Source organism: Rhinoderma darwinii, chromosome 10, assembly GCF_050947455.1.
Source record: "Rhinoderma darwinii isolate aRhiDar2 chromosome 10, aRhiDar2.hap1, whole genome shotgun sequence".
Classification (NCBI taxonomy): domain Eukaryota; kingdom Metazoa; phylum Chordata; class Amphibia; order Anura; family Rhinodermatidae; genus Rhinoderma; species Rhinoderma darwinii.
Window position 1 is genome coordinate 20,701,059 of NC_134696.1, and position 13,164 is coordinate 20,714,222.

A 13,164-nucleotide genomic window follows, 5' to 3' on the forward strand; every position below is an offset into this window, starting at 1 on the left:
AATTAGATAACTGTTCGTTATAAAAAATAAAATATTTGCTGAAAATAGAAAACCCATAAATAATATTTCTCTACATATCATGATAACGTCATCACGTAGAATTATGGTACAGCGCTGCACTACTGATTTTTATCCGGCAGGTGTCGCTCCGTCTGTATGAACTCCTTTTTGCTGTACGTAAAGCAGCGTACCGGAAGTGCGCGGCCGGCTTCCTCTTTGCCTCCTCCAAGATGGCCGGCGATGGGCTGGTAGCGGAGGGCAGAGCGAGCGTGCTTAGTTTCGTGCTCGGGGTGTCGGTTGTTTCGCTGCCGTACGTCACCAGCAGATACACGGAGCCGGGGCAGACCCTGCTGGGCAGCGCGCCGGGGAGGATAACGCTCATCTTGTTTGTAGCGCTTGTGAACGGGATCCTGCTTCTCCTCTACCGGGCTCATCTGTACCAGGTGCAGGGGGGACGACTGGGGCATATGGAGAGCTATGGTACCAGGGAGGCGGGTACGGCAGGGCCACTGCCCGCATTACCTGGCATAGCTGCTGTTCCATATGGGGCTGTAGACTCGGTGACTACCCATGTGCAGTTTGGGAATGAAAGTGTTAAGCGTGCTGCAGACTGACCGCTTCTGTTCCTGGTGGGCTGCGTGTTACAGTTGTCGAAAGAGGCGGAGCTTGACGGGGACAACTGGAGAGGGACTGTTGCTTTTGGGAGCGACCATTGTGGGACTTAAAGGGGAGCTCCATTTTTTTGCACAGCTTGCAGGGGTTGTCCGCATGACCTGTTAAGTCATATAGATGCTTTATAGGACGGTCCCCTGCTAACCAGAATGACATAGATGCCCATTGACTACATTGAATGTGGACACGGTAGCCGATCACTGGGGATCAGCAGGTCATAGTTGGGAGGTGTCCTATGTGGACGATTTCCTGGTTGTCACCCTAGATCTGCCCCGATATGTGGATACGTCTGTATTTACTGCATAACTATACAGTTTTACCACTCCGGAGTCTGGGAAAGCTGTGTGACAACCCCTTGTGAAAAATAGAATGGTAGCTTGTTTACCCGCACCTACCTCCAGAATGGGGGTCACCCGATCCACGTCCCTCCTGGTGAGGTGGCCGCATCCAGACGGAGAATAAATGGGGAGGTGGCTGTGCCTGTGTCTCTCCGTTTCTATGGGAGTTACAGAAACAACTGAGCAGGTGGGACGGGGTCAGGGGATCCCTGTTCTAGATATAGGTGGGGGTCCCAGAGCTTATGTTTAAGTTGGGAATACCCCTTTAAATGTACGTGCAATGCTGACTAACCTTAAAAATACTTTATTCTCCAATCACACACAAAGCAAAATTCTGCTGGATTCCTGTTACTAGAGAGCAGTGCATCGTGGGAGCTCAGTATAAGGATTCTCCATGTTGGACAACCCCCAATCCAGTTCTATCTGCTTGGGCCCCCAGTGATCGGCCATTATTGCCAGTTCACTACCTGTTAAAGTCAACGGGCAATGATACAATACATGGTGCCGCTGAGTCCTCCGGAGCGCGAGACCCCTTCTGCAGCAGCTCTGGCTCACGGAGGGCTGTTTGAGCCAGGGACACCTCTCTATGGTGTCCGCATGACCTAATAGGACATATGGAAATCTGGACAACCCCTTTAAGTGCTATGCATAATCTCCACCATGTATATGACCCTTCTATACCAGCAGTGGTTTAATGAGTAAGGAAAGCCTTCATGCCCAGGTCAGCACCGAGGAGGAAGGTTAAGGGATTGGAGGAGATTTCACCTAATAGGATTCCAGAAATCAAACTAAAGGGATCTGACAGCGGATCAGTTGGGGGCTGGGACTCCGAGGACGCAGAGGTTGCAGCTGATGAGATATCATATAACATCACTTCTGGTAACTCGGTGCCATCTGTTGTCTTTGCCCGCAGGTCGCGATCAGAGCTGCGTTCTTAGGCTTTGCGTTTGGTTGTGGCTTGTTAATTAGCATCACCGAGTCACCATGGAGGCACTTTGGGTGGTAAGTATTAATGATACACCAATATATATATACACTAAGATCACGTTGTCAATTAAGGGGTTATTCCCATTACAGGTCCGACTTCTAGGACCCCCACCGATCCTAAGATTGAAGGGGCATCAGAATTCATTCACTTGAATGGAGCCGTGCTGCGGGTCCCTGTACGGCCGGCGGCTGGGAGCGCCGCTATGCCGTGAAAAAAAGTTGAGCGGCCGCGTTTAAGCAGCACTGCAGCCCCTTCAATCTCAGGATCGATGAGTGTCCCAGAGGTTGGACCCCCATAGATCAGAAAAATCCTAAAAATATGCTCTCACTTCCTGTGATGGGAATAACCCTTCGAAGGGGTATTCGCAGAATAGACATTAATCGCCTATCTACAAGATAGATGATGAGTTTCTGATTGCTGAGACCCCTACTGATCACTAGAATGGGGGTCCCGAGCACCCTGTTCCTCCTCGCTGCACGTCCTCAGTGAGGAGAACTTTGAGTGGGGTGGTGGTCGAGCATGATGGGTGCCGCTTTATTCAAAGTCTATGGGACTGCCGGAGACAGCGGAGTACAGTGCTTGGCTATTTCCGCTGATCCCATAGACATTAAAATAGAGCGTCAGGGCGCATGTTAGACGACCCCCCCCCCCCCCCCCCAAATCAAGCTTCTTCTCGCTGCGTGGGTTGCAGTGTGAGGAACAGAGGGCTCGGGACTCCCGTTTAGTGATTGGTTGGAGTCGCAGATAGTGGGGCCCCCAGCGATCAGACCTTATCCTGTGGATAGGTGATAAATATCTACTCTGGGAATACCCCTTTAAAAGGGTCTCGTTCTATTTAAGCATTGATGGCCGATCATAGGGACCCCCATGATTATGAGAAGGGGCCGTGGCACTCCAATCATTCTCATGACATGATATCCCACTGTCAATGGCGTTTCCTAGCGTCATGACGTGAATGTTATATATTACAGAACGGCTTTAAGACCGTTGTTTGCATCGGGCACTTTGCCAGTCGCCATCTTTGTCCTGAATTATCACCATACGTTTTTTTTCCAGGTTATAAATCTGCAGTGGACATATCGTCGTTCTGTTGATTTCTGACCCTCAGTTGACACCTGCCTTTCTCTCTCTCTCCCAGGTACATGTGCTCGCTGTCATTTTTCCATTACTCGGAGTATGTTATTACTGCGCTGAACAATCCTAGAAGTCTGTCTCTGGACTCCTTCCTGCTGAACCACAGTCTGGAATACACACTGGCCGCCATCTCCTCCTGGGTAGAATTCACTATAGAGAAAACCATTTGTCCAGGTTTGTGTCCATGTTCGGTCGGCGGCTGACCTGTGGCGGTCTGACCTGTGGCGGTCTGACCTGTGGTGGTCAGAGGCTGTTTAGCCTGTCAGAAGACTATAGGCACTGTTTATGGTAACCTGTATTCTGCCTCAGGAGCAGCAGGCACAGACTGCCATACAATAGCCTGTACCTGCTGATTGAAACCTGTGTGCAGCCTGATCCAGCAGCCATGTGTTACCCCCTCTCATAAACCATTGCTTCTTGCTTCTCTACAGACAGTAGAAATGGGGGATAATGGAAGGGAGTAACACCTGACTACGGGATCTCATTATCCACGATTGGTTTGTAGACTGTACCATAAGTCTGCATAGGAGCTGTATACACAAAACAGTCCATTTATTTAAAGAGACTCTGTCCCCACATTATAAGTGCCCTATCTCCTACATAAGGAGATGGGCGCTGTAATGTAGGGGACAGTAATGCTTTTTATTTAGAAAAACAATATATTTTAAACCACTTTATTAGCCATTTTTGCTTTATGCTAATGAGTTTCTTAATGCCCAAGTGGGCGTATTTTTACTTTCGACCAAGTGGGCGTTGTACAGAGGAGTGCATGACGCTGACCAATCGCCATCATGCACGCCTCTCCATTCATTTACACTGCACTAGCGATATAGTTATATCACTATGTGCAGCCTCATACACAAGCCCTAACATTACTACAGTGTCCTGATAATGAATATACATGAAATCCAGCCTGGACGTGATGTTTATTCAGAATCCTGACACTTCTGTATCTTTTCTGTGAGATTCCAGCAAGGCAAGCGTAATCTCGTTTACATCGTAATCTCGCGAGATTACGCTTGCCTTGCTGGAAATCTCACAGACGCTACCGACGTGTCAGGATTCTGAATAAACATCACGTCCAGGCTGGTAGTGATGTATATTCATTATCAGGACACTGTAGTAATGTTAGTGTTTGTGTATGAGGCTGCACATAATGATATATCTATATCGCCAGTGCAGTGTAAATGAATGGGGAGAAGTGTATGACGCTGATTGGTCACTGATTGGTCAGCGTCATGCACTCCTCTGTACAACGTCCACTTGGTCTAAAGTAAAACACGCCCACTTGGGCATTAAGAAAGTAATTAGCATAAAGCTAAAAATCACTCATAAAGTGGTTTAAAATGATCGTTTTTCAAAATAAAAAGCATTACTGTCACCTACATTATAGCGCCGATCTCCTTATGTAGGAGACAGGGCACTTATAATGTGGTGACAGAGCCTCTTTAAGAGACTATGCAAAGTTGCTTCATTTTTTTTATAGTAGAAACATTTGAGCAATAGAAAAATTGGCTGCAGTAGTATACATACTCTTTTTAAAGGGTAATTAAACGTTTAACAAACTTCTTACCTGACAGAAGTTTTGCTAGCTTTTTTTTTTATAAGACTTTTCATGGGAGTGCTCCTTTAAGAGCCGTGTCTACTGACAGATCCGCCGTAGATGTAATTCCGATCTGGCTGCAGCCACCAGTCCTGAGGTTTGTCGCTGCTCTCCTTTATCTTGACCTCTTTTCTCTGTTTTGCAGAACTGAAGCAGATCACATGGCTGAGCATTATTGGCCTGTCTATGGTTCTTTTCGGGGAATCTCTGAGGAAATCTGCGATGCTCACCGCTGGCTCCAATTTCAATCACATTGTTCAAAATGAGAAATCGGAAAGTCACACCCTGGTGACCGGTGGCGTTTACGCCTGGTTCAGACACCCGTCCTATGTGGGCTGGTTCTACTGGAGTATCGGGACCCAGGTAAAAACTTATTTATTTTTTTCCCCCTCCCTTTATATCCTACTGTCAGCTAAACAATTGTCAGAGAGCAGCTTTAAAGAGCGACATGTCCACGTTTTACACAGACAGTCCATTGATTTCCATGAGATTTGAGTAATACTTTATTTTTCCTGGGGTGGCGCTGCAGGGAAATTCCACAGATTACAGTGGATCGCTGGGAGTCACAGCAACGAGATATCCTGTGATCAACTTATTGTAGCAGAACCTTTTGTAACAAAAATGTATATTTCAATGTGAACAATCCCTTTAATATTGCTCTCCACTCACAGCTGCAAGTTCCGGTTCTTGGCAGTGTCGGCTCTTCCTGACCGGAGTTGTGAATAATTAAAATGTTGTCTTATTAATGTCTGGGGGAAAAACTGCGATCTTAATATCTGAGCATCCTGTAATTAATGTTTCTACAAATATTTCCTGTAAGATGTGAATGAGAATATTAATTCTACGTGGAGACAATTATGTAATGGGGACAATTAAAAAAAAAAAAAAATCACTACAGCTTTTGGGTTCGCAGGTTGCACACCATTGCCATAGGTACAAGAATATAACTACTATAATACTGCCCCCTATATACAAAAATATAACTACTATAATACTGCCCCCATATACAAGAATATAACTAGTATAATACTGCCTCCTATATACAAGAATATAACTACTATAATACTGCCTCCTATATATAAGAATATAACTACTATAATACTGACCCTATATACAAGAATATAACTACTATAATACTGCCCCCTATATACAAGAATATAACTACTATAATACTGCCCCCTATATACAAGAATATAACTACTATAATACTGCCCCTATATACAAGAATATAACTACTATAATACTGCCCCCATATACAAGAATATAACTACTATAATACTGCCCCCTATGTACAAGAATATAACTACTATAATGCTGCCTCCTATATACAAGAATATAACTACTATAATACTGCCCCCTATATACAAAAATATAACTACTATAATACTGCCCCCATATACAAGAGTATAACTACTATAATACTGCCCCCTATATACAAGAATATAACTACTATAATACTGCTCCTATATACAAGAATATAACTACTATAATACTGCCCCCTATATACCAGAATATAACTACTATAATACTGCTCCTATATACAAGAATATAACTACTATAATACTGCCCCTTATATACAAGAATATAACTACTATAATACTGCCCCCTATATACAAGAATATAACTACTATAATACTGCCTCCTATATACAAGAATATAACTACTATAATACTGCCCCTACATACAAGAATATAACTACTATAATACTGCTCCTATATACAAGAATATAACTACTATAATACTACTCCCTATGTACAAGAATCTAACTACTATAATACTGCCCTCTATATACAAGAATATAACTACTATAATACTGCCCCTATATACAAGAATATAACTACTATAATACTGCCCCTATATACAAGAATATAACTACTATAATACTACCCACTATATACAAGAATATAACTACTATAATACTGCTCCTATATACAAGAATATAACTACTATAATACTGCCCCTATATACAAGAATATAACTACTATAATACTGCCCCCTATGTAGAAGAATATAACTACTATAATACTGCCCCCTATATACAAGAATATAACTACTATAATACTGCCCCCTATGTAGAAGAATATAACTACTATAATACTGCCCCCTATATACAAGAATATAACTACTATAATACTGCTCCCTATATACAAGAATATAACTACTATAATACTGCCCCTACATACAAGAATATAACTACTATAATACTGCTCCTATATACAAGAATATAACTACTATAATACTACTCCCTATGTACAAGAATCTAACTACTATAATACTGCCCTCTATATACAAGAATATAACTACTATAATACTGCCCCTATATACAAGAATATAACTACTATAATACTACCCACTATATACAAGAATATAACTACTATAATACTGCTCCTATATACAAGAATATAACTACTATAATACTGCCCCTATATACAAGAATATAACTACTATAATACTGCTCCCTATATACAAGAATATAACTACTATAATACTGCCCCCTATGTAGAAGAATATAACTACTATAATACTGCCCCCTATATACAAGAATATAACTACTATAATACTGCCCCTATATACAAGAATATAACTACTATAATACTACCCCCTATATACAAGAATATAACTACTATAATACTGCCCCTATATACAAGAATATAACTACTATAATACTGCCCCTATATACAAGAATATAACTACTATAATAACTGCTCCTGTGTACAAGAATATAATTAGTGAAGCATATGGAATTTCGGTCTGTTTACCCAGAATCCTCTTGTATTTTTTTCAGGTTTTGCTCTGCAACCCAGTCTGCCTAATTGGCTACACTTTTGCATCCTGGAGGTTTTTCCGTGAACGGGTTGAGGAGGAGGAATTCTCGCTGATTCATTTCTTTGGGCAGGAATATGTAGAATATAAAAGGAATGTTCCCACAGGCTTGCCGTTCATAAACGGAGTCAAGGTGGAGCCGTGAGGCGGCGTGCAGCACATAGTAACACACTTCCTGTACTGAGGATGTACCTTGCAGTTCCGCTCCCGGAGACCAGCACGTGAGACGGAGAATAAGTAGCAGCCAAGCTTAGTCTTTTTCTTTAAACCAAGAGGATTCATTAAGGGCTATGAAGATTCGGTCCACACGAGCGCACCGCGATCCTACGAGGCTCAAAGGTCTTTTCTGGAATCCCAAGTTACAATACAGGGAAGGGGGCAAATGAGACTTTTTGTATAGAACATTTTATATATAAATATATATAAAGGAGGTTTTATCCGTAGAGATGATGCATACTCTTCTTTCTAGATCATTCATGTGCCTAGATGTTACACGGCTCTAGGGACACGCACAATGCAATGTTAAAGGGTCACCCCGAGAACATGGCAAACAACGCACACAGGGCTCTTCATTTCTGATTGCTTGGTAGCCATAGAGCATTGACGGATCCTGCCATGATCTGAGGCATTCGTAGGAACAAGCTGTGTAGCCGTGGTAGAACACGTCTCGAGGGGGAGCGGTTTTGGAATACGGGTTGTTGGATGTAATGGGGTATTGCCGTCTTATCATTTTATGACATTACATCAGCGGTAAGGATCTGACTTCTGGGACCCCATCGATCACGAGAACATAAAGAATGGGGTGACTGGCTGGCTTATTCCGAGCACATCTGGGCTGTGAAGGGAACTGCAACAACACTGCATCCAAGTAAATCGGGTGAGTTGTGATTCCCTGCACAGCGGGTGGCTGAGAGCAGCGCTGTGCAGGAAAATATTAAGGAACTGCAGAACTTAAAGTGTAACTAAACTTTTAAAAAACTTTTGACATGTGATCGTGACACGTAAGAAGTTTTGATCGGTGGGGGTCCAAGCATTGACACCCCCACTAATCAGGAATACTAAGCCGCAGAATCGTTCAGGTGAGCGCTGTGCCGTTTAGTTTCCGAGCGGAGTACAGATTCAAAGGCGACTTTTATTGAGCCCGTACACCGCTTCGAGGAAAGCCAATCAGAAACAAAGCGGCATAGCGCTCACCCGATTGTTTCTGCCGCTTCGTTTTAGCAATTGGTGGGAGTCTCAGTGCTTGGACCCCCACTGATGAAAGTTTTTTAAAAGTTAAGTTATACACTTTAACTTGCACTGCACTCCTTCATTCTGAGGGGGTCGTCGAAGTCAGTAAGTGATCGCAAATCCTAGTGATTGTATCATGGCAAGTTGCCCTTAAAGAGAACTTTTCACCTGCCCATACATGTGCAGCATGTAATGGGCAGGGCTGCACAAACCCTAGGGCACTTTACATTCTTATCCTACCCTCCTCCGTTATTTAGACATCGGCGCCGTTATTTTTGGCGCCCGATATTTAAATAACCCCCTGAACTGTCAATGGGGAGTGTAATTGGCAAGGGGGCGTGTTTCATCGCTGTGACACTGTCCAGACGGCTACGGACAGTGCCACAGCAAGAGCTGGAGTGTGTGTGCACGCGCAGCTCGGGTGAGAGCTGGGTGTGCATGCTCTCACTTTTCCGCTCTCGGCAGACAAGGACAAGACTGTGATCTCTCGCGAGAGATCACACAGTCTTGTCCTTGTCTGCCGAGAGCTGAAGAGAGAGAGCGTGCGTGCGCACACGCTCTGCAGCACATGCTGTGGCACTGTCCGTAGCCGATTGTACAATGCCAATTTCACCATTCAGGGGGTTATTTAAATATTAGGCACCAATTATAACGGCACCGATATCTATCTAAATTTTTTTACTACCCTCCTCCGTTTTTTAAAGTGCCCCAGGGTTTGTGCAGCCCTGACTATTACATGCTGCACATGTATAGGCAGGTGAGAGGTTCTTTTTAAGGTGACACGCCAGCCAGGAGGGGGTAACTGTTAATTATATGGCAGAGGTATATAGTTATATTAAGCCCGGACACTTTATTTCTCTACAAATTGTGCTAGTAGCTCAAACTGCTCACACGTAACACTGGTATTCATGGTGATGGCTATTGTCATTGCTTCCCTGTATGGCATATAGGGGGAATGCAGCACACTAAACCATCTCCATAGACACTGCTGACCCCTACTATAGTGTAGTAAATGTAGGGGGCAGGCAGAGGCGTGTGACATCGGACACCTGAGTCTGGCTGCCTTTCGAGTCTACAATGCAATTCAGTGAGGAAAGTTTGGTTTTAGTAGACTCTCTGGGGGGGCTCCTAGTGGTGGACAAAAAGGAACCCTTAAATGCAACCATATGAAACCGTTCTTATAGTCATTGTTAAAAAAATATTCTCTCTAGTCCGAAGCTACATGTGGGTTTCAGCTGCCAATGTCAGCCACAAGAGGCGCAACTCGAAGTGCTTGGTGGTCAGAGTTTGAGTTACAAAACTTTTTGGGTTGACCTTCAATGGATCAGTCAGGAGACACTTGGGGGTTACATGGAGTTTGTGCTGTCCCAGTTTTCACATCAGATCCCCCATTTTTTTTGTTTGGAAGTGAATCCTGCCCTTCGTCCATCCTGTCAGCAGCTCGAGGGGACTGAGAATAAACGTGTCCAGTCCATGAATTACAAATATTGACCCTTCGGGTTTACTAGGCATGTTTAGACCCAGCGGAATCATTATTTTGTTACCCAGCAGCAAAGCTTGACAAATTTGTTCACACGGTGCTATGGCAGGTGTCAAGGAGACTCACAGCAGCTACCATGGGAACGGAGGATGAGCAGGGTGCCCCTTTTAATTAATTTCTTCGAGTGCTATTGTCATCCGACTTCCAAAGTTGCCATGCCCCCCAGCCTTCGACGTATAGCAGCGCTCCTCATTCATCAGCCTGGTGTCCGCCACATACAGTTTGCCAAACAAGTGCAGTATTAACAGAACTGGCAGCATTTACTGATATCTGGGGACCTTTCCCTGCTTACAGTTGGAGCTTCTGATGATACCGGTTAATGATCAGGTCCTCCGGGAATATGTTATCATCGGGAACCAATCCTATAAGGCAGGTGCACAGCCAAAAGCCACAATACTGAAGAACCCCTGTAGTGACCAGTGCCTGGCATAACCATGGAGTGTATGAGGGCACAGAGACCAAAGACTGACCTACAGGGTACGTGTCCGAAACATTCACAGGGTCTGATGTAAAAAAAATTTTACGGCTTGTTTTTTTGTGCTCCGATGCAAATGACTATTTACTATGATCCGGCTCAGCTGAATCTTGTGCCAAGCTGATGCCACACTACTGACTGGTTTCTATATGGGGGCTTCCTAAGAGTGGTCTTACAGTGTTAAGATGATGTGCATACATGGGGGAAGCTTGTGAATATTCCGAATAATCTAATGGGAGCGTTTTATCCTATAGTATCTGTTAGAACCACAGGAGGTCTGGGTATTGCAGCCGTAATATGACGCTATCATGCACTCGTAGGAGTGAGGGCTTATACTGTTCAGGTGACAACCCAAAGTATCTGCCATGGTAATAAGAGCCGTGGCCTTTGGAGGTGCAGTGAGGGCATCGGGTTATGCCTGTAGTGCTGCCAGGACCCATCCTGGGGCGGCACCTCTCACGTCCGTGCAGTTGTCTTGTAGTCCAACATTGAAAGAAGCTGCCCGTCCTGTTGATGCCTACTGCAGGGTAGGGGATGGAGCACCAATTGTTTATACTACGACAGCACTGTGTAAAGTATTAGAGATGGGAAAACAGATGGCTACATTTGCGCAGGATCACTTGGTGGGTGGTCCCATCGATTGGGCAGCTTCACAAGTGTGATGCTCTTGGGAATAAAGGGACGACACCGCCTTATTTTCTGGGTGACCACTCTAGTTGTAAGGGCATGGTCAGACGTGGCAGAATTTTTCCGCTGCAAATGTTGATGCAGATTTAGGGCAATTACGCAACGAATCCGCACCAACATTTGCATATTTGACAGGTAATTCAGACGTTGCAGATATCACAGCGGACTTGCCACAGATTTCAGTTTTTGCATTGCAAAGGCTGAAATCCGCAGTGAAATTCCGATTCTTCTCCGCAACGTCATGAGCATGCTGTGGAGGGAAAATTCCGCACCGCAGCATAATTACCGCACAGTTATTTTCTGCAACGTCAACTAACTTTCCTAAAAATGTATAGAAACAAATGTAAAAAACGGCCGTTGCAGAATTCCACTGCGGACTGTCCACAGCATTTCCGCCACGTGTGAATGTGCCCTAAGGCTATGACCATCATGTCATCTTCTCACAATGCAGACCACACTAGTGGAGTATTTAGTATTAAGATGCAACCAGTTACGTAGATGTTTGAGGTGGGGCATCCGTTTTGGCTCAGGGTAGAGCGAAACCGCACTTTTATATCCGGTAATTGCGTAAATAACAGTTCCCTAATATATATATATATATATGTTTGGAATTGATGTCCCCAACTGAACACCGGCTCCTGCTGATAAGGCTAAGTTCACATCTCGTTTTTACTCTACGTCTGATGTGCACGTTTTGACATGAGAAAACCGTGTCAAGACGTGTACGTTGATTTCTATGGTCAGGACGGACGCCCTAATGGTGTAGTTTGTGCTTACATTTTTTGTGCTTATGTTCTATCCTTTTTTTTTTTTTTTTTTTTTTCCCTTCATGTCCTGAAAAGCGTAGTCTACTAGGTCTCTCAGTACTTTTCCAAAACATAGGTTTTTATTTGTATTGAAGTCAATGACGACGTATGCAATCTTAATTGGTATACGTAAAACGTATATGTTTTTGTAACCTTATATGGGAAATCTTGACTTTACAAAGTTTGATTTTGCTAAAGAACAAAAAAAGTCTACGTTTTTATAAGTAAGAAAAGACACAAAACGTATGCGACGTATACCACCAAAAAAACGTAAGAATACGTTACAAATGCATACGTTTTTATAACCTTAAAAACGTATACATCGTCGTATACCACAAACGTGTGCACAAAACGAGATGTGAACTGAGCCTAATCGTGATACGACGTCAAGTCGAACAACAAAAAATTGTTGAGTCCCGTGTGATTTAGGTTTCGCAACATTCAAGACATGTAAAAAGTCGCTGACGTTGCAAATGGTGGAAAAGTTGTGGACTTTTTGCAACTGCTGTGTTTGACTGGTTTTTGCTTGACAATTTTTTTTCCATTCACAGCCAGAGCTGCTTTCAAAAATTAGCTAAATGCCCCTGAAAAGACTGCAGTTCAGTACCAATGCTGTCAGATATGTGAACAGCTTAATTCTAAAAGCTAGTGCACGCTGTTTTTTGGCGCTGTCTTTGACGCGGAAACCGCGATAAAAAACGGCCGAAATCGCGTCATTGATTTGATATTAATGATATAGAGGATGGGATTAATAGCACTATTTCTATTTTTGCAGATGACACCAAGCTATGCAATATAGTTCAGACTATGGAAGAGGTTTGTGAATTGCAAGTGGATTTAAACAAACTAAGTGTTTGGGCGTCCACTT

At 43.6% G+C, this 13,164-nt stretch overlaps 1 protein-coding gene across 1 annotated transcript; it reads left to right on the forward strand.

Moving 5' to 3' along the window:
• Positions 1–202: 202 nt before the first annotated feature.
• On the forward strand, positions 203–8,001 carry ICMT (isoprenylcysteine carboxyl methyltransferase). The gene is made up of 5 exons (XM_075840745.1): positions 203–443; positions 1,924–2,012; positions 3,137–3,306; positions 4,881–5,098; positions 7,521–8,001. The coding sequence occupies exons 1-5, from the start codon at positions 231–233 to the stop codon at positions 7,701–7,703; spliced, it is 873 nt and encodes a 290-aa protein (XP_075696860.1). The 5' UTR covers positions 203–230; the 3' UTR covers positions 7,704–8,001.
• The last annotated feature ends 5,163 nt before the right edge of the window (positions 8,002–13,164 follow it).

Excerpts from the sequence above, each read along its gene's own strand:
- ICMT (XM_075840745.1), top strand. The coding sequence starts at position 231 with ATGGCCGGCGATGGGCTGGTAGCGGAGGGCAGAGCGAGCGTGCTTAGT. Across the intron at positions 444-1,923 it reads ACCGGGCTCATCTGTACCAG|GTCGCGATCAGAGCTGCGTT; the intron begins GTGCAGGGGGGA and ends CTTTGCCCGCAG. Across the intron at positions 2,013-3,136 it reads CCATGGAGGCACTTTGGGTG|GTACATGTGCTCGCTGTCAT; the intron begins GTAAGTATTAAT and ends TCTCTCTCCCAG.